Source organism: Chelmon rostratus, chromosome 6, assembly GCF_017976325.1.
Source record: "Chelmon rostratus isolate fCheRos1 chromosome 6, fCheRos1.pri, whole genome shotgun sequence".
NCBI lineage: Eukaryota > Metazoa > Chordata > Actinopteri > Chaetodontiformes > Chaetodontidae > Chelmon > Chelmon rostratus.
Genome location: NC_055663.1, coordinates 4,693,443 through 4,721,323, shown reverse-complemented (window position 1 = coordinate 4,721,323; position 27,881 = coordinate 4,693,443). Strand labels below are relative to the sequence as shown.

Genomic DNA, 27,881 nt, shown 5'->3' with positions numbered 1-27,881 from the left:
CTCCTCCTCTGTTCTTAAATCCAAACTTCATTTATAAAAAATCCAGTGATATGATGGGTGTGTTTGCTCTGAACACGACAGCTACGGCTTTGACACAGATTTTTTTTTTAAAAAAAAAGGCTGAACATCAAGGGTCACGTCATCCTAAAGTCTCCCCACTGAGTTCATACTCCAGATCATGGATTTGTTTTTGGCTGTGACAACACATTTAGCAATCTAGGGCTAAATTCTAATCAGCTATCAGGGACCTGTGAAGGACACCACCTGAGGAAAAAAGAAACTATTCCCCAAACCTTCACAGCCTTTAAGTAACAAAACAATTGGCTTTTTAAAAAATGGACGAGATTGGAAATATTGACATCTTCGTTCTCAGCACCGGGAGCAAGTTTGAAGATAAATGGGCTTGTATGAAAATGCAAGGTTAGGGCACGAGGGTGAGCCGAATAAAATTCCACCCACATCTCATTATATGGCTCCCGTTCCCGGCCTGTTCGCCGCACCAAACTCCCTGCGCGAGATTTATAGGCTCTCTTTTATTCTAGTGGGAGATGCTAAACCTCTGTTTACAGCCCTCACTCTTCCACATTGCGCGGATGCTCACAGGAATGCTGCTTTCATGTGTATTCCCCCAACAGCGTCCAGGGTGACCCTGCGTCATGTGGCGCGACCCCGATGTGTCAATATATGTGCCTCTTTACTGCTCAGTGTCTCTGTGGAATAAATATGCACTCTCTCTCTGCTTTACAGTGGTCCTCCTGGCAACCAGCCCTGCTTATTTCAGGGGTTTCACCCTCATCGCGCTGAAGGAGGGCAGAGAGGGCACCACAGACGACGACTACACCGGCCAGTTCCAGGTAAGGATAAGCAGGTGTGGAGAGGAAGGGAAGAATCGCTGCATACTGAATGTGCTCTGAGCTTTCTGGGAAAGTTCGTAAAAGATGAGCTCATTTGCATGCTGTAATGCACATGGGAGTCGACTTAGCTGCTCTTCTGATATGGAGGTTAAAGGAGGTGTTGCTGACAGATGCAACGCAGCTCTCCTTGGATGAAGCTCGAAAACTGAGCTCTCCTGTTGTGGCAGAGAAGAGAAGAGAGTTGCCTCTTTGGTGCAGCTCTTCTAGGGTGAGACAGACATGGCATCCTCGCTAAGTAGCAGATATTTCCTCCAGCGGAAGAAGGCGAGAGGGAAGGCAAAGGCAGAGGAGGAAAGAGAGGAAGAGGCATGTGAGGACGGAGAGAACAGAGATAAACAGAGAGAGAGTTAGAGAAAGCAGGAGAGAGTGATGTGAGATTTTTGGTTCAGTAGTAACACAGCTCCCACTGAGCAGCAGAGAGCTCCTGAGGAGAGAGCCAGACTTCCTCAATTACCTCCCGCTCAGTGTAAACAGGAACACACATCTGTAGTTGTGTTTCCACATGCTGATCCTAACCAGACTCTCACCAAATGGAGTAGGAGGCAGCTTTCATGTCGCCAATCAGTTTGAAGAAAGCACTGAGAAGATTTTGCCTCTCGGTTCCACCAGCCCACTGACTTTGAAACAAATTGTCATGCCTGTTGAGATTTTGTTGTGATGCTGCTTCCCCTCCACGCAGACTCAACACTGAATGTTATGCAGCTCCCTATCTTTAACTACGATCATTTTTATAACGTTGCCGTCATCTGTGTCTCTTTTGCACTTCAGTTAAACAGATTGGGTTCTTTTGAGGGTGGAGTGTAACAAACTACAGTGCTCAGATGCTGGTATATGGATTAACAGCCTATCATTCATGAACTGAGAGTTTTATGTGGCTTGATGCAATTTGTCTAAGCACAAAGGTATTGTGCACCTTGTGTACCTTGAATGCATCAGCACACATGTCCTGAGACACGAAGCCCAGAAGGACTGTGTGTTTTCAGCGTACTGACGTGTTGCAGAGCTGTATTACACATTGCTCATTGTTCCTGTTCTTAGTTAAATGTCAAACAGACATTGCATGGCGTCAGAGGTGGCGCAGGAAACCACAATGGATCGACATGGTGAAGTTTAATTCTCCACAGGAGTTTAAATTTGCCAGCTTAGGAGAATGGCTGGAGTGGAAGCAGCCCAGCCCAGCCCCTGGATTGTCGTGCTTCAGGACAGTCACCAAGCTAAAGAGAGAGGATGGGGAAGTCCATGCCTGCTTGCTCATTTATGCCATGGACAGCGAGGCTGAAAAGATTTACAGCTCCAAAACCGGTGTGGCATCCAGCACTATGTTACGAAGAAATGCCCTGCCCCGAAGAGTACATGGAAAAAGTGCAACACAACATTGAGCACTAGTGTGTCGTACCAAAGAAAAGAAATGCACCCCTGATCTTTAATATAGATACAGGGGCAGATGTGACTGTCATAATTGAAAAGACATTCCTGACACTCCCTAATGTCCTGCAGACACACATTCTGTTTGCCCAGGGGGGCAAGCTCAGATGTGCTGGCTGCTTCAGAGCTAATACTGTACACAGAGGCAAATAATATGCAATCCCTGCGTATGTGATTAAAGAGAACAGCAGCAGTTTGGTCAGTCATCCTGAAGCAGTTAAAATAGGTTTAATGAAGAGAGTGGAGCATGTCAGCACGTTGTTTGGAACCAGCAGACTGCTAAAGACTCAACCTGTTAAAACGATTTTCAAGGAGGACACTTAGCCATAAGCAGTGCAGGCTGCAAGATACACACCACTGCTACTAATCCCTCTAGTGAAGAAGGAGCTGAGGAGGCCATGACCTGTGCACGGTATGGAGAGTATACTGAGAAATTTGATTTTATTCATGTAACATCTAGTCCGCATCATGCCCAGAGTAATGGACAGGCTGAGAGGAAGGCAGGAAGATCCTCTTGGCTCTGATAATATACAGGACAGTGGCGGTCCTGCAGAGCTGCCGATGGTTCGGACAATTCAGACAACTTTACCCACCCTGCCTGAGAAGTTCGACCCAAACGAGGAAGAAACCAGGCAACTAGATGCGTCACCAAGCAGAGACAAGCACACCACTACAACCACAGGGCTGGCATGGGAAATTTACCTTTGCTGAAGGTATTGTCTGAGGAGCCAGTTCCACTCCTAGACCTTATGTGGTGGACACAGCTAAGGGAGGACAGTACATCGACTGCTGAGTGCACCCATAGCACCGACACACGCACCCACATCTGAGGAGCGGGTCACTGTAGAGAACTCCGAGGATTCTGGGACTGAACAGACAACGATCACACAAACACAGATGCCTTAGCTGGAGCAGCTCCTACACACACACACACACACACACACACACACACAGTACGTAAACCACGGAGACAAGAGAGAAAGAGATGAGTTATCTGTTAAAAGAAAAAAAAGGTTAAAAGTAAAAAAAGAGATTTCTTACTGGTTGATTTTTAAAGTGTAAAACATTTAGAGAATATATCTTTGAGGTGGAGATATGATGAATAGTGTTTCTGACTCTAATGGTACCTTGAAGGCATCAGCACACATGTTGTGAGACTTCTAGGTACAAGATGTTAGTGTGCTAAAACCAGGGAGGACTGTGTGTTGTCAGCGTGTTGACATTTTGCAGAGCAGTATTAGCAGCTCTCCGAGTGTCCTTGTTTTTAGATAAATGTCAAGCAGACATTACAGGTGGGGTTTTGGCCGCTAGCAGCACTATGGAGAAATGGTTAAAGAGTGGGTCCTTGTTTTGCTTTGTTACGCAAAAGCATCAGCACACATGACTGATTTACTTACAGATTTCAATACAGAAAGTCTACCTCATGGTGGTGTTAGATGAAGAATCAGAGGATCTCCACAGTCATTAGGATTCATCCCCATCAGCAGCTTTCCTCTACTGCACCAAACGCTCTTTTATTTAATATTTATAACAGGGACAGGGAACATTGGGAAGGGGAACACAGGCTGTGCCGTGCTCCAATGGCCTGTTTCAGCGGTCAGGGCAAAAGCGTTTAACGCAACTCACATGAAACACCTGCTGCTGTGAGACAGCAGAGACGATTATTATGTGCTGTAAAAGTCGCAAAATGCGAGCAGAGCTGGAACTGGGGTCAGAATAACTCACTGAGACACAAAGGTGTGAAGAGAGGATGATTTTGCGTGAGGCGTAGTTGCGCACAGCAAGCTCGTTTCCACACATACGCACACACAATGAATGTATGATGGAAGAGCCGGTGGATCATTATGCACTGTGGCAGTCCCAAAAACTGCAAAGTTACAAGAGAGTTTGAGCACATGACAGCCTCCAGAGCATCAGCTCTGTTCAGGTGTGTCTATAACGTTCAGTACTGAATGAGTTACAGAACACTCAGACAGTGAGTCAAAGGACACAGTGAAGCCCAGGAGGACAAGGCTCTGTGGGAAAGAATACCAGGCAGGGGGTCCTCAATGCTGCACATACCTGTGTGGCATCTTCCCACAGCCAGTGAACCCAACGCTGTTTTTGGGCTTCCCCTGGAATAAGCTTTCCATCGTTAAGTATTTATACCTTCAAGAGCCTATGAGTTACCTATCAAGGTGTCATCAGCATGTGAAATCAGCATGCGTGACGGGGCTATTCCTTTTTGACCTGCACCATTTTCATTGTCATGATAACAAGAAGCTGAATGTCAAACACATACTTTGTAGTATTGTTTGGCCATCTTACAGAAAGAACGCCTCAAAAGCAATAAAATAAATAGTAATAGTATTACGAATAGAATAGCCACAAACAGGAGAATGTAATACGCAACAGCACCACAAAGTACAGCATCTAAAAACACATCTTTAAAGCAGTTTCAACAAAAACTGAACTTTATAACCTTCATTGCAGGACTGTTGTATTAGGCTGCTTAGTTTTAGCTAGTTGTGCCAAATAAACTGGCCACTGAGAGCAATGTGCACCATATGACCAGACGTATTGTGGAAATTGGTACAAAGTATATGAACACCTCGACATTACCCACTCCAAAATCACGGGCATTGCTCTGCTGCTGTACCAGTCTGCACTCCTCTGGGAGGGATTTCCACCAGGTATTGGAACCTGGCGGCAGGAATTTGCTCCCATTCAGCTACAGGAGCATTAGAGAGGTCCAGCACTGATGCTGAGTGATAAGACTTGGCTCACAGCTGCCTTTCCATTCAATCCTGCCTGTCAAGTTGTGCCAAACTGAACTGGGGAAAACCATTTCTTTATGTCCACATTTGTTCATTCATTCATTCATTAATTTACTTTGTTTCTCTTGCTTGTGTATTTTTGCCTCTTTTATGTAGTAAAGTCTCATATTTCTGGCCATGGTTCCACTCATAGCGCCTGTTTCTGGGTTTAATATCAAAATTATAATAAAAATATGTGCAAGTTTACACACTGCTCAACAAATGATGAAACAAAATGTGATAAAGAATAAAAATAAGACTTTAATGTTGATGACACAGGAGAATAAAGTGCTCTGTACAGAGCTGGCCAAGGCGGATGGATGAAGTTTGGGAAGTCTGTTGTTATTTTTTCACTTTGACTTTGCTGCATAGTGTTCAGTGAGGATAAAGCAGCTTGTTGTATGAACACGATAACAGAGTAACAGAGTAGGAGAGTGTTGTTTTCCAGCTCACAGCAGGACCTTGGTTTTGTCTGAAATGCTCAGATCATTTTGGTTTAAACAGTTCAAACTGAAACTTCTCAGTTCACTCTGCTCTATTTGATTTCTGCTCCCTGCACAATAAATACCTCACAGCCTCAGCCTCGGAGTCCCAGCAGAGTCTGGAGGGAGGCTGAGAGCAGGGAGGAGGCAGCGAGCAGAAACTGGAACAGTGTGGGCTGAGCTTGAACTAAATTACAGTTGACAATCTGGCTTTACAATCTGTTTAATGCGTATTGGTTAATCCATCAGAAACTTTTTGTTCTGTAATTGACAGTTGTAATGGACACTTTTATCCATATCTGGAAAAAGATTAAGGCCTCTGGAGATAAGCTGCTGTTTAAACTCTGTCAAGTGTTTAAAGAATATACATATTTGCCTTATAAGGACACAAGTTAAACCAATGAAAACTTTACTTTGGGTTCATTAAGTAAGAGAAATTAGTTTCAGAAGGATTTTGTTTATTAAATACGCCATCCTTTGCGTCCCGGTTATATTAGCGGGTTGATAAGAGAAGATGCAGCATGACAGTGAGTCTGGCTTTTTATCTAAATGACCTCAATCCATCAAACTCAGCTTCTCTTTATCAGAGAGGTTTACATAATAATACTTACATAAAAGTTTATGAAACAATTCATATTCCTGACAGTTTATTTTCTTCAAGTTAATTATGTGTCTAGTTTTGCAATGTCACGACTGTTATTGTGCAGCGGAAGAAAAGCCAAATGAACACAGTTGTGGTTCCCTGCACGGCCGTTCTCGCTCCTCGTTTTCTGGTGCTCGGCTGTTTCTGGCAGCTGTCCTGGAATGTGCCCCGCTGTTTCACTAAAACACCGCAACTCAGAGTTGCCGCTCATTGTTTTTTCCTTAAGCAATAATCTGCTCTTTGTCCCCATCACTACCATTAAAGGACCTCTGTCGTAATGTGTCGGACCTAATGTGTGCGTCTGTGTGTGTGTGTGTGTGTGTGTGTGTGTGTGTGTGTGTGTGTGTGTGTGTGTGTGTGTGCGGCTCAGGATCCCATTGAGTCTGCAGTCATTGTCTGCTCGGAAATGTGGGTCTTTGTGCTTATATACATATGCACCAACGGGCATGTGGGTATACGTGTGGGTCTGCATGTGTGTTTTTCCCAGCCCTCCTTGTGTTAGTGTGGGACGTGGGTCATATTTATCTAGGCCAGCAACGTGTTATTGCTCAGGGAGACAAACGGAGCTTGTTTGGATAAGGGGAGAGATGAGCAGACACAAGATATTATCTTCTTTTTTTCCTGCACAGATTATCTAGGGTTCTGAGTTTAGCTGGGGATAAACAAACCCAATAAGTTTAAAGTGCCACAGCTAAGTCATAGGTTTCAGATACAGGCAATTACATAAGCCGAGCAGATCTTAGATGGCTTTAAAGAAAAGGACATGCAGGATGTGTGTAGAGTTGGAAAGATGGTGACCTGATATGTTGTATAATCACACTCAAGTGTGATCCTAAAGTAATTATTGCCTCTCTAAGTACCCAAATATTGGAGCCCAAGTGTCGTACCCCTCCCTATTTTTTTTTGATTAACAGGAAGTTACAAGGACAACTGTGTGCTTGTTTTCTTCAAGGAACTCCCAGTGAGGCAGCAGATGCTTAAAACATCTTTATTTATTATGCTTGACAAGCTGGTTGGTTCAGATGCTTGAGGTTTGCATGAATAATGTTGTACTCTGCACTGATAATGGCTTATTACTGCAAATACATAATGCATCGAGACTATGAGCATGAGGCTGCTATTTCTTACTTACTGAGCCACTCGGGATTCAGTTGCGGCTCTTCAAGTGAGAAAATGAGTTTCCACAAGGACGTGACAAATCATTTTGGTGGGACTGTGAATTAATGTAAGAAATGTGAGCGAAATGGATTTTTACAGTCATCTGAAATGTTTTCATAACAGTAAATGGTCATTAAGATGAGGTTTACAACCTACCTCCACACACTCATCCCAAACAAAAGGGAGAAGTCACAAGGATGTGATCCCTCACCGGCTTCCCTCCCATGAACATTCATTTTTTCCACAACTAGGATTTGGACCATGGGTCACTGTAGTGGGCTAAGTGGGAAGTTCAGTGCAGTAAACACCATATTTTTACTGTTTACTGTTTAACTTTCAGAGTCAGCATTGTTTGATGTGACTGGTTAGCTCGTTAAGCGAGCGTCTTTTTCAAATTTTCTATGCACTGTAGCCCTGCCAACCGCTAACGCTACTTTTCCCCTGAAGAGACCTGCAAACATGCACGCGCAGAAGGTCCATGCTATCCTGCTAGGTGTTGCTAACTCGTCCAACAACAATGAACCAACAATTAAAAAATGCAAATATTTTGGCCTGAATTTGAGACGTTTGGGGTTGACTTTTATCCATCTTTGATTTCAGATGGATTGCATTAATAATTTACTCTTGTTGGGAAAAATGGTCATGAGAACGTGATAAACTGATGGTCTGAGACACCCAAATCCCCCAAATCCAGAGAAGACAATGGTAAGGGAAACACTGGACAGCCACCTCTTTTAGTTTAACCAGAGTGACGTGTTGCACAGGAGGTTCACGCCACTAGTGACCAGATGTCACAAGTGCAACAATAAGGGTTTAATCTCTCACTGGCTTCCCACTCATAAAGAGTTGTTTGATGGACTGCGCACACGATCAAGCTGCAGACACCAGTTCTTGCAATGAAGCCTCTCTAAGGACTACTTTCCATCAATTAATAAAAGACATAATGTATTTTGCCAATTAAATACTAAAGTAAAGTGTCTGTTTTGTGAAACTGTAGTATAACATGCACCGCTGCTCAAGGTCAAGCAAAATGATTTGGAAAAGCTACCTCTGTTTGGTGTCATAGCAAATCTCACCACTTAGTTTTAGTGTTTGGAAGCCAAAAGCGATTGAGGACGACTGCTGTCGTCTCAACAGCTTTGTGACACAGCCTCGGTCTGAGCAGGAGCCTTTCTTGTTTATTCATGCCGTTTCTCATTGACAATAGCCAAAACAAACTAAAGTGGGCAAGGCTGGAAACACGCACAAGTAGACACACACAAAGTCAACCCTATTCATGCACTCATGTGCGCACATACACAATAGCTATGTCTACATGTGCAGAATGATAATAGCCCAAAACTTTGGTTAAGGTCTTAGTCAGGTTAAATTGTTAACATGAACCCATGACACCCTGTGGGTGAGGCTCCCCGTTGCTATGAATAAACCAATAACCAGGATACTCATGAAAAAAAATGTAATCATTGGCTTCAAGCCACTGACCAGGCACATAAGTTATTCTTATTTGTCTGGAACACAATCAACCACCCAGTGACTGACAGGGGTAACAAATTTACTAAGAAATCCCAACTTCTGTTGTGTATGTGACTTGGTCTAAGGGAAAATGTAGACAAAGTGGAGATAACGCTGCTCTAAAATTAAAAACAGCTGTCAATTAAGCATGGCTTGGTTTTTGTTTTATGGGAAACAAATGATGACACCAGCTGGAAACAATGTGTGTTCATTAATTCAGATTTGCCTTATTTGCAGACAGCAGAAGTCAAAAGGAAAAAGAGGGAAGACAATTTCATGCCACAAAGTCAGTGAACGCTGTATGCTTATTGGATTATTGAGGTTCAAAAACAGGTCAGATGAAGACTGACTTCAGGTGAAAAGCTGAATGCTCAGGGTTTGGAAATGAGTAGCCCACATAATAGAAAGTCTTTCAATTCACTCCACTACGTTGCATTTGTATGTCTGCACAGTATGTGCCAGTTCGTCTTTTCTCTGAGTATGCTCTTCAGTCAAGGTGACACACTTGGCCTTTGTCAGAGCTTTTTGCACCAAACCCCCAATAACGAGAAAAACAGAGATGAGAAAGGACATAACAGACTTAAAGAAAGAAGAAAGGACGTCATTTGCACCTTCTTTACAAGCTGAATAGAGACAGACCATTTACGTATCTCGTCTGCATGAACACAAACAAGACACAAACACTCCTTGGTTTGACAGCTATGACGGCACTCCAGCTCATAGAATTTTTAAACAATTCTCTTAAATTGACGTTTACAAAGCATTGTAGCACTAAAATGTGTGCGTAACAGTAAAAACAGGATTTTAAAAAGAGCTTTGGGGTCATTTTTTATATTAAACAGACCCAATGAACAATACACTTCCTCCTCTCCTGTGTTGTTTTGTGCTATTGAACGCCTAAAGCCACAGAATTGGCTCCATTTGCTGGGAAATAAACCTACACACACACACACACACAGTCATCTTTTACAGAGTAGCTGTTTGGATATGTGACGCCGCCGCCTTGGTTGGGTGGCTCAGACACAAAATGTAATATGATGCAATATTTGTGATAGCCCCAAGATCTCAGCGGTATTCTGCAGTAATAGTACAGCTTTGATTGATGGAAAGCTCAAGGCAAAATGTCTCCGCCTTCGAGGTCTTCATCGAGCAAGAGGACTTTGTTGCTCTCTGAAATAAGCTCATCTTCAAGTGTTGATGTGACATTTCAATCTATGTGTCTGTCTGCCATGTTTTTCCCCTGAAAAGTTTCATCTCCACACTCAGGTCCCAAAGGTTTTAACTGCATTCTCTCCTTTGTAACTGCTTTGCATTTAATTACAAACCTGCAATGTGAACACACACACACACACACACACACACACACACACACACGCACACACACGCACACACACACATACACACACATATCACTCTTATTGTCAGTTTTCTCCAGGGATCCTGTGTCTGTTCAAGCCTGGGTTTGCCTTCTCTGTCTCCCGCACTCTGTCTCTTTGTGTGTGATGATGTGTGTGTGTGTGTGTGTTTGAACAGGGCTCTGCATTTGCTTGTGCAGGCACTCTGAAGCATCTGTGTTTACCGTCTCAACAGAGAGCGAGAGATGGAGTGAGGGAGATTGAGATAGACAAACTGTGGGCACACACAGACATGCCAGGCTCTGCAGTGAAAACAAACGCTCCTTTACCAGTCTTCCCACACTCCCTTTCTTCCTCTCTTTATCTATCTGTCTTTCGGTCTGCCCTCCCATCTCTCACACATTCTCTCTTAAAAATGAGAGAAGAATATGGCTTGAAAAATCAATGTGTCTGTCTCGTTTATAGCTTCTTTGTTTGTCTAAAAGTCACGACAGCAACACTGCCACTGTGCACTGTATGTAGTCACACAGCTTTGAATTGAGTCACACTTGAGCCCCAAAACTGATAACCTTGGATATGAATTAACAAAATCAACAAGTCCTTGAACACCAATGACTCCTGATTTCAAGTTCTCAGGTTCAAGCCCGATCTCCCCCCAAACTCAAACTGGATGCCTCTTTTGTTATCAGCACAAATACACAATATAGAGCAGGCTAATATATACTGCTCTCATTACAGGGGTTACCATTTTAAAAAGACAAATTTGAATGAAAATGCAGAGTCTACAACTTTTATCGAAAGTCTAGGACTTGGGACTTACTTAGTTTTGGGACTTTGCTTCACTTAAAACTTGACTCTATTAACTTGGGACTTTACTCTTCTGACTTGAAATACCACTTATCCTGATTTGGGGCTGGACTTGCTTGTCTTAAATTTAGGCTTGACTGTCACTCTCATCTTGAGTAGGGACTTGCCTGTCTTTAGGTTGGCTGCCTTCCCTTTAAACCCAGTGTTTCAGACGTTGGATTTTACTTTTGGTCTTGATTTGAATGTGTTTATTTTGGGACTGGCCTGTCTTGAAATGGGACCTGACTGTCTTGACTTTGAACCCAGCGTTAAGGAGTTGGAACTTGACCTTAAACCTGCGTGACATGGGACTTAATTGTTTTGACTTGGTTTTCAAAAAAGAACGGCAGAGCAATAGCAATCTGCCTTACCCACTAGCCCTCATCGTGGAACATTTTAAAACAATCTTTCTGAGGATGTAAGAGACCTAGACTTGGGGCAGTAGCCATGTTTGGCTTTAGAAAATAAAAGAGCCTTGAAATCAATGCTATATTTGTCAGGTAGCCAGTGCAGGGATGCCAGTGCTGGTGTAATGCTGTCTCTTTCTGTGCTACCAGGTAGAACTCGCAGCAGCATTCTGCATCAGCTTCAGGCACGACAAAGAGGACCAAGTAAACTAGCCTTGTGGAGATTAATGTGGTGCCAACAGCCTTTATTGAGTTAAGCGAGAGGGTGGACTTAAGTTTGCTAAAGTTCCATAGCTGAAAATTGCAGCCTTTCATCACAGAGTTGATCTGTTTGTTAAAATTGAGTGCCGAGTTAAAGATGACACCAAGATTCCTGGCATGGACATGAAGGTTTGATGTGGCTGTCAGTGGTTGCATAAAGCTATACTCTCTGTGGTGTTGGGGGACCAAACAATCACTTCTATCTTGTTATCATTCAGACATCCAGTGTTTCACATCATGGAGGAAATGGATGGATGTGATGGAGTTGGAATCCCCCAGATTCACTGGAAGGTATATTTGCGTGTCATCGGCATAACAGTAAAAGGAGACATTGTGCTTGTGTAAAATAGAGATTAAAGGGAACATACGTATATACACCAAGTAATGAAATGTGCCCTAAAGTGAAACCTTGAGGTTCCTGCCAGTAATATGGGTTGTAGAGGAGGAGAGCCTGCCAATCATACTAGAGAAACTCTTGTCAGTTTTGCTGGGCAAACCACTTGAGGGCAGTGTCCTGGGTGTCAACCTTGTCCTAAAGAAGGTTTAATAACGTACAGTGATCAACCACATCAAAAGTCGTACTGAGTTCTAAAAGAATTAAAATGGCACACTTATCACAGACTGAAGACAACAGTATGTCAATTGTGACCATGGCAGATTCTGTGATTTGACAAACTCTCAAGCCTGATTGGTGTGTCTCCGTGATGTTGTTTTTGTCTAAATAAGTCAGAAGATGTGTGTAGACATTTTTCTTCTGTACTTTGGACAGGAGTAGAAGCTTGGAGACGGGACAGAAATTGTTTAGTTCTGATTTGTCAGGGTCAGGCTTTTTAATATGAGGTTGCACTGTTGCATGTTTAAAACAGGATGGGACGGTGACACAAGCACAGGACAAGGGGTGACGCAGACTATATATACATGAGATAACAAGGAACAGGTGGAGACAATCAGGGCGGGGCAGACAATCAGACAGGCGGGAAACACACCAGGAAGTCATGGTTCTGAAACGGGAGGAGAGTCAGGGTATCGCAATAAAACAGGAAGTGAGACAAAACTAGATGCTAGTGAAACAAACAGCTTAACAGACACGATGAGACATAACAGACGGTTCCATTTGAAAGATGGCTATTTCGTATAATAGGGGAAACAGTGGAACCTGCAGCACAATTTCCTTCCTTCCTTTAAAAAGTCCGTAGGAACAGTATCCAGGGGGCAGGTGGTAGGCTTTGTGAGAATATGGAACAAAGAAACAGGCCAAAAGTAATTAAGGATGGCAGAGAAGGCAGACTCCAGAGAGGGATTGTAGGCGGGCGGAGAAATATTAGATCGTATGCAATCAATTTTCGTAGAGGAAAAACTTTTTAAAAAGTCCTTGCAAATGGCTGCAGCTGACACAAGGCAGCAAAAACAGGGTTGAGAACTGAATTCATTGAGAGGAACAGAGCTTTGGGACTGTGGGAGTTTCTGACATGGTGGTGGTAAAACATTCTGCTCTTCCAGCTTTCACAGATTGTTGATAATTTGCCAGACAGCTTTTCAATGTCTCAAATGATCAAAATCTTTTTTTCCAATCACGTTCTGCCATTTGACTAAGAGCGCAGATGTCACTGTTCAGCCATGGCTGAGTTTTGGCTCTAGGTTTTATGACTGTCATAGGGGCAACAGAGACTGAAGGATTTAATTAAATTTGTGATCAGTTGGTCTGTGTTCATCTGAAGGGGTCGGGCCTTAATACTGCCGAATAGAGAGGAGGCTCAGTTGGCATCAGAGAAATGACTTCCAGTATGTGTATTATTAGGACGGGAGTAACAAACAGATAATTGCACATTAAGGACAGTGTGAAACAAAGTGGAGAACCTTAAAGAGTGACTGTTTGAGACGTTCAAATCCTCTAAATCTAGAGAGGCCATGGTCAGACCAAGCGTAAATACTGAGTACGGTACAGCCATGGTTGGGAGTTGGGCTGGCAACATGCTGAGTAAAGTTAGGAGTCCACAGTTCCAAGACATTCAGTGGCTCTGGCTTTGGATTGAATGTCCACATGAAAATGAAAATCCCCAGAGAGCAAAAGCGTCAAACTTTAAAACAACTGATCATAAAATCTCAGAGAATTCGGTTAGGAAGGTGGAGCTCTATTTTGGTGGCTGGTACGCAGTTTCACACTGGACGGGATTTGTACCGCCATTGGCACCAATACCCATAGAAGTGCGCTGGTGACATGTTCTAAAAATGACAACTAAGTCTGGGTGAGCTAATAAAGCCATAATCAGAGGGACATTGTAAGAGCTGGATATATTCACCAGACTCCAACCAAGTTTCAATGAGGAACAAGAAATTTAGGAGGCTGGAGGAGATAAGCTTAAGCTTTGAGAGACTTTAATTGTGACTGTATTGTGTCTTGAGTTGAACATGCTTGTCCTGGGTTGGAATTTAACTGAATTTGGGCTTCACACCACTTCTCTTTAGACTTGTCTATCTTAAATTGGGCTGCCGTGGCTATTTTGAATTTGGACTTTACGTTGTCTGTTCGTCACTGTCACTTGAAACGTTACTTAGGACAGCGCTGCCATCACTCTGGTCTTGATGTAGGACTTGACTGTCTGGACTTGGGACCTGCCTATCTTGAGTTCTGACTATGCCATATGGACTAGCAACCCAGTGTTTTTGACTTGACTAGCTGTGTTGACTTGGGACTTGACTGTCCTACATTCAAACGTGCCTGACTTGAATTTGGACTTTACATGTCTGTCTTGACTTGGTATCGATGGTCTTAGCTTTGAACATTACCTGGGACTGGACTGTCATGACTCTGGGCTTGATTTAGAACTTGACTATCTTATATTATTATTGTTTTTATTAAATGGACGGCACTACTGTCCAGTAGACAAATTCAGTCTGAGAGAACACAATGATGGACAGTCGTCCTATTCATATTCATCCTGTTGTGCTATTACTCTTGATGTTAAGTGTGGGCATTAACATCTGAGCGGAGAGCATCGCTGCAGAAAATAAGCTGTTCTTTTCTCAGGTCTAGACAGCAGCTCTTAATTTAAGTATTATTCATACGCAGTTTCTGTTTTAATTTATCACATCGAACCCTTAATCTATCTCCATATTCCTCTCTGCCATAAACTCTCTGTGTCTGTCGCCTCTGTAAGCTTACGTCTTCCTTTTTCTTTATGTCTCTCTCTTTCTCCCCTTTTTCCCTTGTCTCTTTTATGTCTCTCGCTCCCTGCTCTCTGTCTCTTTCTGTTCTTATGGCTTTTAGCCAGTTGTTTGTGCCGGCTTTTGACTATGAGAACTTCAGTCTCCGTGACACAAAGTAAACCAGACTGTGTATAAGGAGGCATGAGGAAGTCAATACAGAAAGACATAGACAAGTGTGTGTATGTGTGTGTGTGTTCGTGTGTTCATGTGTTTTTCCAGGCCTGTGTTGACTTCAGTGTGTTCACACTGTGTGAAAGAAAGAAGGAAAGGGCTGTCTGTGACTTTTGTCTCCTTAATGTCCTATCAGGACTGTGGGTGTAAGGTCATTGTTGTTGTTGAGCCGAGGCAGCTGGTGAACACTCGCTACAAGGTGTGTGCGTGTGTGTGTCTGCCTGTGTGTGTGTGTTTAGTCTTTGAAATGTCTGACAGGGTCCAAGTACCGAAGGGACTGGGCCAGACACGTCTTGAATACACAAGACTGTTATTATCCAAAGCTCCACTTAGGGACTTTTAGAATTGTCCTCTTTCACATAATTTTGCTTTTGGCTTTGTGAAGAAAATGGAAAGATTGTTGATAACATCAAAGCAGAATCAAAGAATGGACATATTACTACTACTGCTGTTGTGTTAATTCCAAGTATAGGCATCAGCTAACCATCCAGATTCAGGTTGCTGTATGAGTTTATTTAATGACTCATATCATGCCCAAACAGATGTTGAAACTGGCGGGAAAGTTTACTCCTCTCTGCACTCTCCAGCTCCCATCATACAGAACATGAAACATTTTGCTTTTCTGCCTCTCTGATCGCTGATTAAGATGAGAGGCTACACTCTCACTGCACCACGACATATTTACCAGGAAGCAAAATGCATAAGTCCCCTTGTAATAGAATCTATAATCTTAGTCCCTGCCATGTAGATTTCTAAGTGATCACAGAAACACATAATTAGCAGCTAGCAGTTTTAGCTGTACTCGTCTTGAAAAAGCCATGTTGCTTCTATTATGCTTATTCTATCTCATTTAGCTGCAGACCTGTGCCCTCGTGGGACCACTGGTGGAAAACAGAGCTTTATCCACAATTTCCTGTATTGCTTTTGACAAACTTGCAGGGTGTTGTATGTCTGGTCCGACGGGGAGTTATTCGAAAGAGAAAAATGGACTGCCAACGGTGCTGTGAGCACAATTTCTAAACATAAATATTTGTCAAATTAATATAAATTGCACAATTAATTTAAATTTTGCAGTACATACTTGTAGGTCGAACAGACAGCTGTCATGTTTTAGTATTCTGCTAAAGATTTGCATTACACACTGGTGTATCTTAAAGTTGCAAAGCCAGACTGAATCGTGTAAGCTCAAGTGTTTTTCTTAAGGAGTTCGGTCTGAACAAGTGTAAAGCCACAGTAGCAGCTCCATGAGGCTGTAATGCCCCTTGTACAGACAAATTGTGCCAAAGTTAGTGGCAAAAGTTGGACTAATTATAAGTGTGACATGATGATGGTGCTACATATAAAGTCAGGAATCCCCAATAGTCAGTAGGACTCTTCCTATGGGCACTATTGTTCTGGAGCGTATTTAATCCAGTCGATTCAGTTCAGCATTCAGCATTCATCTGGTCAAGTATTGGAAGGTGGTCTAAAGTTGATATGTGAGTGACGAAGAGAATTATCAGTCATTGTATCGAGCCTTGTCAGACCGCAGGAAGAGAGGAGCTGTTGTGGGCAGGCACTGAATGATCATGGTGACATTTTCGAAAGCAATGCCAGTAAATCCTCCCTTCTTTTCTTTCTAGATCATTGACGAGGATGACACACAGTTCATGACCAACTGTGCCCCCGCGGTGACGGAGAGCACACCTCGCAGACGCACAAGGATACAGGTCTTCTGGACAGCACCGCCTTCTGGGACTGGCTGTGTTATACTGAAGTGAGTCTGGTTTTTGTTTAATATGGTGCCATTGTCAGACTGTACAAACGACAATATCAAAATTAAAGTACTCAGTACCAAAGCACCGCAGACAGAGTTCACTCGTAGTGGCGTCCTGACAAAAAGTAAAGGTGAGAAAAGGTAACTGTGATACTTTCAAGTCTCCACACATTGACTTTCATGCTGTCAGCCAATGAATGGGAATCAGAGACTGCCTAAAAGAGAGGAAATGAATCTAAAATCCATATGGTGTGCTCTGGATAATGGAGAGTACTAATGGAAAGCAGTTTATAGGTAAAAATTAAAAGCCATCAGTATGATCCATCAAGTTACATTATTCACCATGAGCACTTTATCGGCAGTTTCTCTTTTTCACTCGCGTGGCAGGAAGAAGAAGTGTGGACTTCTTCACCACCAGTGAACGCTGTACCGCGGCACGGTCATTGTGGGTTTTACAGGTAGTCGTTATTGGTTATAGGCAGCACCTCGAGTAAGCTAATGCCAGGTGTTTCTCCAGAAGCCATGACACACCAGGGGTTGTGTAAAGGGACCGGCTCGACAACAAAGAGACAGATGACAATTACGGGGGGGCAATTTGTAGTTTGAAGCAGGTGTGACTCCAACCTGCACTGTGCTATTTCAAGAGTGGTGTGTGTGTGTGTGTGTGGGTGTGTGTGTGTGTGTGTGTGTGTGTCTGTGTGTGTGTGTGTGTGTGTGTGTGTGTGTGGGTGTGTGTGTGTGTGTGTGTGTGAGTGAGACATGGCAGCAACTACTCCAAAAATACTCTTAAACTCTAAATTGCAGAAGAATGTCCAGTCCACTGTGTGAGATGAAGTTTTGTGTCTCTCTCAGTCATGTTAAAGGTTCCATAAAATGTCCACGAGACTGCTCGTTTAACTAGCGGTTCGAGTGTTTCCTCGTGAAAGCGGATGCTGTGCTGTGAAACCAGTGGGGTGGTGGTAACAGCTTTGTGTATGCTATGAATGTTAATGACAAGAAGGACATGATTCAGGTGTTAAACAACAGCCTGGCTGTGAAACCGGCCAAGTTGATACATTATTGCAGATATTAGTGTAAGTCTGACAATAATAAACAAGAATTGCAACAGAGATATTAAAAGGTATGTTTGAGGTCATTTGGTAACAATGCTGTCATTGCATAGTTTGTCCACCAGAGGCACTGACAAGTTTAGGAAAACTGTTAAAATGTCCCCCCTCAGGAAATATCATGGTCATAGTACTTTCATCATCAGGTTTTAGGCGTCCTTATCAAAATGTTTGTTCTGCATTTGTGTAAAAAATATATCAGCCAACATATGTTTGTTTTATATTTTTCAAAAACAGATTTGATTTTTGACAAAAACTCACGGCAAAAACAAGCTGTACCTCAGCATAGACATATTTTATAAAGTTTATAAGGCTCTGTGTTAGCACAGAGTGGCCTATTACACCACCAGAATACTTGCAGCAACATTAACATTTAGTTGGAGTTGTTGGATGAAAGGATGTCCATTATTCACTCTCCTTTTAGCTCTGTTTTGGTCTCCACAGACTCCTGAGAAAAATGTATGGCTCTTCAGCAGCTAAATCCTATTCTGTGTTTCCCAGCTAGTCGTTAACTAGTCGTGTTACTTTAACAGGTAAACTATACAGTGTGTGTGTACATGTATCTGCAGAGGGGATCAATTGTCTGAGGTCACTGACCTGTGAGTTTTGTGTGTGTGTGTGTGTTAGTAATCCAATACAGTGATAATGCGATCAGTTCAGTTTTTCCTGGTCCTTGAAAGCCAAGTCCAGACTTCTCGAGTGTTATAAGTGCACGCTGGCCTCTTTCAGTGTTTTGAAGGAACAGCTTGAGCACATGACAACACACTCATGTTGCTGTTTTGCAGACTTGCATCCAGAAATTAGTTTGAATCAAATGCATGAAGAAATCACTGATAGCACAATCAGTTTCGTCTTCCTTCATGCTTGAAAGCCATTGCCAGACAAATATCAGTGCTTATACAGCACATTTTCTGAATAAAGGACAATACATTGACGGTGCCTGTAGTTTGAAGTATTTAAATGAATATGAACATAAACTGTTAGAGATTAAAAAAGGTTGGTATTTAATTTTCATACAATAATTAACATTTGGAGTAAGGTATGCTCCCTCTCATTCTTGTGAATGTGAATTTCTTCAAATTTGCCACAAATGTTCACTTTGGACTCAAGGATGAACAGATTCGAGTTTGTTGGTCAAAGGTCAAGGTCACTGTGACCTCATGTTCATCCCGGTCTCGTGAGCAGGATATCTCATGAACGCCTGGAGGGAATTTCTTCACATCTGGCACACACGTTTTCATTAAAACAAACCTATAACTGGTGTGTTAGCTGCATTCAAGATTAATCAGAGCACAGCAGGCCAAATTGCCCCCTAGGTTTCAGTATGATCAGCTGCAGACAAGTAATGCAGCATTTAAAAGCCTATTTTTCAAATGGAGTCTGGTGCAGCGCTTACTCCACATGAAACGCAGCGGGGCTAAATGACATCACTTCCAAAACAGCTTCACCGATCTGAATATTCTCTGGTCTGGGTCAGATAAAGACACAGAAACACAGAATCCATCAGCATGTTAGCATGTTTGTAACCGACGACATTATCATCACTTCACCCGTCTCTCCTCCGCTCTGCTCCGCATGTGGAGAGGTTAATTCCACCTCAGTGTAACGAGGGAAGAGGACACTAATGATCGGGTAGTGGTAGTGGCGCTTTCATCACATGAAGAGTTTCCCAGGCAGTGACACAGAGTTTGACTCATGATTCAGAGCAGCGCTGCACAGATGCTCCCACAAACACAAATCACTGATTTCGAATGGATATTTGCTGTTATTCTTGGCATTAAAAAATCGGGTGGGGGTTCCAATTGGCCTGGCAGCCTGTCAGGCCAGAACAATTATAGGAAATCGCTGCATCATGTGTAGTAATAATAGTTCCAACACATTACATTCAGAGATGCAAACTATGTGCAATAGGATTCTAAAGGCTGATGCACTAATTACCAATTCTATAAGTCCAAAGCACACACAGTCAGCCAGAATTGATTTGAAACTATTCTGAAGAAGAAGACAAGAAGTCTGATGATTATCTGGTGACTTTAATGATGTTTTGCTTCATCTCTAACTGCCCTCTCTTCTGACGGCTTTGGAAAGTTAAATATCTGTGCGGTGAGAGATAAAACTTTAAACAAGGGGAGAGCCTTTCATTTTCTCCACGCTCTGATTCACAAAAGCACCACAATAACCCTCCATTAAAAGTTATTATTGAAAAATCTTTACAGTAGTTATGCTCACATCCAGAGTTGCATATATTCTGCTTAGTGTTTGCACCATCACCTCAGCTGCTCTGTGGAGAAAAAGCTTGAGTGTGACTGAACACGGTGGAGTGCACTGAAGTGTGTTTTGCCCCTGGACTACAATACTTTGACGCTCATGTCATGATGAACACATTCGCTCTTAATGATGTTTTTACAAGAGCCGCAGGCTGTTGTGAAATTAAGAGAGAGTCACAGAAAGGTAGAAAGCCAAAGACAGCAAGAAGAAAGACTTCAGTGAAAGAAAGAAATAAGGGATTGATTTTTACATACGTGGCGATGATTTATGCTTCTGCGCCTGCAATATTTTCTGATAACAAACAGCTCTTAGAGTGGATCTATGAACAAGTGTAAGGTGTAATTCATGGCACCTGTGCGAGCGCAAACAAATCACATGTGGGCTTGCAGAGGTACAGTGAGTCACTGCAATATGTGGCTGCCGGCCACTTCTTGACAAATCAAGAATACAAATGATAAAACAGCCGATAACTCGGAGAGAACACGCCCCTGAAACTGCCTCCCTCCATCCTTCTCCACACTTCTCCTTTTTTCCCCTCTCCATTGTTTCCTTCTTCTCGTCCGACTTCCCAGCGGGGATAACCTCCCTGACACGCATCTCCTCCTCTTCGGAGCGAGATGCTATAACTTGCCCTCACCTCCGCAGTGTACTCACAGCTGTTACTTTTAATTTATCTGCCGCCGCTGTATGACAGATGGCATGTAGCCATCCCAGCGTTTGCTAGTCCAATAAATCGAGTGCTGCGCCGAGGAACATCTGTTATGCAAATTCTCCTCGTATTGCTGTCACTTTTGTCTGTCAGCGTTGAGATAGAGATTTAGCATTACCTCATCTAGTGTGCGCACCTTTCCGTCTCACTCTGTCTCCGTCCTTCACTCTCTGCTCTCACTTTGCCTTTGTTGAGACCGTTTTTTTCTGTTCTTCCAGCGGTGCTGCCGGCCAGTCTGTCTTCAGCAGCGAAGTAGATCTGTGCTGTAAAATCTCACATTAGTGGACGACATTAGCAACTGTCTCCCGTGAGCCATGCCTCTTTCATGCTGGCCGGTGAGTGTCAGACAGTTATCAGCAAGGGGGCACAGGGCTTTTACGGGTGGAGACTCCTACATGGTCATGTCATGACTGGTGTAAGTTGCATTGCGAGGAATGATTTTTACAACTTGACCCCCACATACTACCAAAGGCATCCAGCTTACCTCTCAAAGCCGACTGATATGTTACCAGAAACGCTGCAATGTGCACAGTGAAGACCATGTATGCAGCAGTGATGTATACCCAGCTGCTCTGTGGAGATCAGTGTGGAAACCTCAGTGACAGCAGTGCCACGGTGCTCTCGCTCCCTCCAGATGGCCTCACACATCTGATGCTCTTTGCGTTCATGAAGTTTATGAATGGCTTTGTTCGATCTAATCGCGTGCTTCCACCAGCAGCGTCCCTTTATGGTGATGGTTGAATCAACACAAGCTGAACGAGCAGCCACTCTTACGTTACACTTCGCGGTTCAGCTTTGACCTGCCGCTCACCGTTGTTGGTGTGAGGGATTATCGCTGACACTTTGGACTTTGTGTCATAGTGCTGCTGCTGTGTTCGTGGATCTCAGCAGTTTCTCTGGTAAGAACAATGTCATCATAACCAATAACACTGATTACCTAAACCACAGGAAGAATTGATAATATTAATCAGTCTATAAATCTGGTTAAGTGAAAATTAATATAAAACAATTTGCTATATCAGAATAAGAGTTTTGGGCTGTTGATTGACAAAACAAGCAATTTAATTATGGGAACTTGGGCTGAGAGAATTTTAGTTGGCATATTTGCATATTTTCTGACATTTTACGCACCAAGCAATTAAAAAATCTGCAATCAATGATGAAAATAACTCTGAGTTGCAGCCGTATTTAACACAACACTTCGCCTTCTTCATCACATTCTGTGAAACTTCAGTTGGGAGAACTTGTTTTCTTCCGGATGTTCACACGTGCTTCAGTAATGTGTGAGCTTAACACCTGAAAGAAGTCAGCTGTTAAAACGCGCTCGTCAGTTTCTTGGCGAGCAGAGGGCGTGAGCAGCTTTCAAACAGCGCTCTCTATCGTGTGCTATCTCTTCCTGGCACTGGAACTAACAGCGACTCCAAGATACAAGCTTCTCTCCTTGAGGCAGGAAGTGTACTGTCAGGCCTGCCCTCCTCCTCCTCAGCCGGTCAGGTTTTCACCCGAACTCTTGTCGTTCACCCCGCGGAGCCGTCTGACTTGAAACAACATGTCCGCCTGAGGCGGAGGGAACCAGCAACTGAAAAGCCTCCACAGGCGCTGAAGAAGTCCACGCTTGAGTCGACCATGTTTTTAACTTTTCAACCACATATTTAGCTTCGCTGTTTTTATTTCTAGCACTGCTTTCCTCCACTCCTGCTGTTCTTGTGACTTACCTAAGTTTTGGCTTTGGTAAACAGCCAAGCACGAATTCTGGACTATTTACTTATTGTTATGCAAGTGATAACAGAAAACAGTGTGTCTTGGTAGGTGAAGTGGAAGCGGTCTTTCCTCTGAGTCCATTCTCTGAGTTTCATTGAGCTTATAAAGAATTTTATATTATTTTTTAAAGTGTGTTTCTTGTCAGTTTAACCCATGACTAGGCCCAGTTTACCAGTTTGATTTTTAGTAGCTCTTTACTCATAATGAATCCAGCATCAGATCTGCTTTTCAAATTAAGTTTTAGCTTTAAATATTTCAAAATATTTTAAATCCTTTGTCTTATTTTGTTGCTAATTAATATTCACAACCTCCATCTACAACCTGAAACTGAGACAAGCTGTAGAAGATATGAAAAGGTGACTGAATATGTTATCAGACACTGATGCGTGTAGCTGAGTTACATTCTGTGCTGCATGTTTCATACTGGATCTAAATAATGGAGGTTCTGATTCAGAAGATTGTGATGCAGTCGGCTGGATTGTCTCAGTGGAGATGTCTGTGTTGGTGCCGCTGAACTACATTTGGTTGCAGAGAGATGGCTGAGAGTGATGTTTCTTGATCTTTGACATGCAGCGGCTTGGAGAGAGTACATTACGTGGACCATGACAAGCAGTTTTGCTTTGGAAATGAATTGCAGCTGATATACTCTTGCACCAGTGATGTCTGAGAAGCCTTTTAATGTTCCTTGAATGTTGTTTACGTTCCTTTTTCTTGCGGAAATGAGCAGGGAGGTTTGATAAGAGATTTGTTAGCATTGATGCTTAATGAAACCAGCTATTTTGCCAACTGGGAACCCAAAATGCCCCAAAACCAGTGAGAGTTAACTGGTAATGCAGCACGTAGCAGATGTTGGGTTTGCTTTTAACAGTGGAACTCTGTTAAGCAGAGCTACTGTATGTTTGAGGTGTCCTGTCATATATCATCCTGTCAGCCAATTCTAAACACGTATTTCCTGTAGCTCTGGTTTAATGTAAGCTAAGATAAATAGCACATTGCATTTTACGTTAAAACTATAGGATGTCTTAATGGGTTTTTTGCCCTTAGGGGCAGAGAAACAAGCTTTAAAAACAACACTGACATATTGGTGCCTTTTAAAGTTGTTGTGACTAATGTGTTCGCAAAATTTATGCAGCAGACGCTAACATGAGCATTCATATAGAATAATGTTTCTGGCCACTCGATGACTGAAAGTCTAATATTCACCCTCATGGTTGCTCTAGAAGCTAAATGCTTGTTCGTCAGCTTGTTGCTAGCGTGCCTGTCTGCCATGTGGTTCTGGGCTGGCAGCGTCCGGTCGGCGTGTTAGAGCTTTTCAGTTGAAAGCAGCTGCGCGTAGTTTGTTAGTTTGATGAAAGTAGTGACGGTTGATCACAAAATTAAAGCTGCACTAAAAGCTGCTTGGTTTCAACCACTGATATGTGATTTTACCCACAGACATTTTCAGTTTCTGAAGAAAACAACTCACAAACGCAGATCTTTGAAGTGATCTTCCCACCTCAGCTTTTACAACCTCTGTAGATGAAAACAGTTGGCGCTTCATATCTGGAGACTCTATAGTAAAAACAACTTGATTATATTTCTGTTTCACGGGAAAAGTGACAAATCTTCTGCGATTGATAAAATAATGGTGAGACACCCTCACAGTTTCCCTCCTTTCTCCATCTTCAAAGCGTCATCCAGTTTCAACTGCCGCATCTCATGAGGAGATTTTCTGCAGAAAGGCTTTTATGTCTCTGCCTTGTTTTGACGTCTTATCGTTTGCAAAGTGCGACATGCCTGCATGCTCCGCGGGGTGCGACGGGGTGTGCACGCACATGTGTGTGTGGGTGTGAGAGAGAGATTATGTGTTTGTGTTTTTCACCCCAGGTCACCGAGGTCCTTCTGGTAGTTCTGATGAGCTCAGCCCAAATCTGTTCTTTAATCTCCAAAACCTCCTGAAAAGTCTTTCAGCGTCTGCAAGCATCTCCACCCGGAGCTGAAACAGACACACAGAGAGAGATGAGAGAGACGTTAGTGTGTGTGAGTAGAAAGGTGGGGGTGGGGGGTCGCCTGTTTTCCAATCTAAGCTTTGCCGTCCCGTTGATCGCTTCTCATCTCCTTATCAAGTTTTACTTACATTTCTCGCCTCGCTCCAGCTCTGCCCTCTGGCCGTTTGTTCATCACATTTCACCTCGCATCGACCTTCTGCTCGCTCCGCCCATCAGTATTCTGCTGCTGTTCCTGGGAGCCTCCGGGAGGAAGTAGAGGCCACCGGTCGCCCGCTCGCTCAGTGACAGCAGTGAATGTGAGACTCTGTGAAGCAGCGTGACAGCAGGATCTAAACTCCTCTGTCATGATGCAGTCTCAGACGGAGACAAGTCTTTTGTATTGATCATAGAGCTCGATTGTTTCAAGTGCGCTCAGCTGTCAGACACAACCGCCGTCTTGGTATTTGCTGCTATTAAATGTCAACTTTAAAGTCTTATGAATGATAAATCCAGAAAAGAGTTCGAGCTTTGAATTTACTCTTTCTATATTGTGTCTTGTTTTTTCGGCCATCTTGGACCAACGGTCCTGGCACCTTTCAGTATTTGGATGAAAAAGTCTTTCGTGCCTTGTTTTCTGCACATTTTAAGCAGCGTTTGCCTCCAGTTTTTCACCAGTATAGACTTCAGTTCAGTCATGAAAATAGTGTTACCACTAAGGCAGCAACAATATCATTTAAAACATTATTTGGTGGAGGCAGCTGCAGCCTGTCAGTGAAAACCATTACTATTTATACTGTGTTCAGACTGAATGAGGAGCAGATTTTGGCCCTGTGTATTTTTGTGCTAATTTGGAGCGTTTTAGAGGTCTGTGATTGCTCTCCCAAAACAGCCGATGTACCAGCTGTACAGAAGCTGTTAGCTGTTACAGTAGCCGCTTCTTGTTCATGCAGCCAGAGGAAGTGTGTCTTCACTGCAATTTGTGCATCCGGGGTTAATTCACATGCACTCACGTCTTTGCAATGATATTTTTATGCAATTTAGCCACCTCTAAAATTTGCTCTGCATTCAATTAGCACACTTTTGGAGCTTAGATAACTCCAGACTAGCAAGGCCAACAAAATTATAATGGGAGCACCAATCATAGATCATTCTGACATGTTTGTACTCAGTATTTCACCACCCTGATAGGATGGACAAAGGCCGGATTTCATTCCTTTTATATGCTTGATCTTCCTGGTGTAGACCAGTTAGAATCAACTTTAATCAGAAGGACTTTTAAGTACATGATTTTCAGAATATAAGCGAAATGAGAGGTAATGCTTTTCCCAAAATGTGATTTATCACAGGCCCTCTCTGAGGGCTGTCAAGTCACAGTTTCTGCTAGAGCTGATGAACAGGCTACTCACGAACTTTAAGGGAGCATGGAATCAGACAGGTGATGCCGGTATGTCCTCTGGCAATATGAGTGTTGAAAAAGCACGCTTTAGTTGCTTTTTGAAGATGGCGATGTGTAGGGCGCAAAATTAGCGCCGACCACCAGCCAAATGCTGATAAAATCTGCAAGTGGCTGGTAGATCTGCTTCAGTCAGCAGCCAAAACAACAGTAGCAAGAGGTGGCTGGTAAAATCTGAGTGTTCACTTGCCATGTGGCCAGTGGACGAAAAAGTTCATTTCGCAGTTAAAAATGTGACTTCCTTCAGAACATATTGTACGTGGTGAAATCAGTTGAAACGGTGTGTCCAAAAATATCTGCTGCTTATCTTGGCAGATAAAACACACTGAGCCCACAGGCTGTTACAGCAACACGCCAGGAGAAAACGAGAGAACATTTTTTGCACAAACAATAATATTAACTTAATGTATGACTTCACAAGACGGGACAAATGATGAAGAATTTGACGTAACTTGTTAGACGGCTTAGCAGCAGACAGCAGTTTAGAAAGTTTCTCCAAACATAGCTGCACAAAACTGGACAATTTTTTTTAGGGGAGTTTGGTTCTTTCTCTGCTGGTGACAGAGTATTTTGTAGTTACTTTGCTCTTTAGATTGTGCCACAGCTTCATTTTTCATGTGGTTAATATAGCCAAAAACATAATATACAGTCTCTCTCTGACTCTGTCCTATCAACAATATCCACCCTGCACATTTAATACTTCTGTGTGCTGCTGTTACATGTATAGTTTGTGAGCCTGTATGTGATTATTGTGTGCGCCTTGAGGATGTTGCTGAGACCTGGGATTTAAGATCTGAGGGCAAAATGTTTAATTAACCTGCACTGAATGGAGGCATGTTTACTACAAATGGGTGGTTGATATACTAATGTCATGCTGCTTTATAGACTGCAGGCATCTTAAATGTATACAGTATATATATACATATATATATTTAAAAAAGCGCAGTTGCAAACCCGCCTGCTCCTTCAGCACCACGGACAGCACCATGGATTTATCAATACACAGCACACTTAGGCTACTGATATTTCAGAGCCATGGTCGTGGCTCATGTTGCTCTAGAGAGAGCATCCCCCCAACCCCCCCTCAAATCACCTACCGCTTCTAGTATTTATTACAATTAAATGATTAAATGTGAAAAGTATGAAGTGATTTTTTTTTTTTTTTCAAGTAAATTGATGTGTGGTGATCTGCAGTCAGGGCCACGTGTCACGGAGGGAAAACATTATTGTATGTGTTGCAGAGCTCCCCACATGAATCCAGACACTATGCTGAAGAATCAGCGGGGAGTGCCCTCCAAGCCTCCAGGGAACACAGAAAAGAAGTCAGCAGGCATGTCGCAGAGATGTGGAAGATATATAATGCATGAGGCATAAGATGCCAATGGAAGTATAATTAATAAGAAACCTGAATAGGGAGGCAGGGAGGTACAGGGAATAAGAAAAATCTGTCAACAGTAGTATGGTAGGACACAAACAGATAGAAAAATGTAGCTTTGGAAGCATTAATATACTTTGTTTCAAGTGTTGTAGGATTGGTGTGTGTCTGCAAAAGCTAAAAATGCTATTGTTGTTGTGTTTCTCTGTGGTTTAAAGAGTCATTCTCTTAGACATGTACATTAATTTTGCTGCCAGCCATTTACAGTATATCAGGAGGTGTCAGAGGCATGTAGCCTGAGCAGCTCCAC

General features: G+C 42.9%; 1 protein-coding gene across 1 annotated transcript in view; it reads left to right on the top strand.

The window, feature by feature from the left end:
• LOC121607566 (spondin-1-like) overlaps window positions 1-27,881 on the top strand; it is a 90,798-nt gene that overhangs the window by 1,157 nt on the left and 61,760 nt on the right. The window contains exons 2-3 of the mRNA XM_041938437.1: window positions 748-854; window positions 16,799-16,932. Of these exons, the coding sequence (XP_041794371.1) occupies window positions 748-854; window positions 16,799-16,932 (241 nt within the window). The remainder of the gene's footprint in view (window positions 1-747; window positions 855-16,798; window positions 16,933-27,881) is intronic.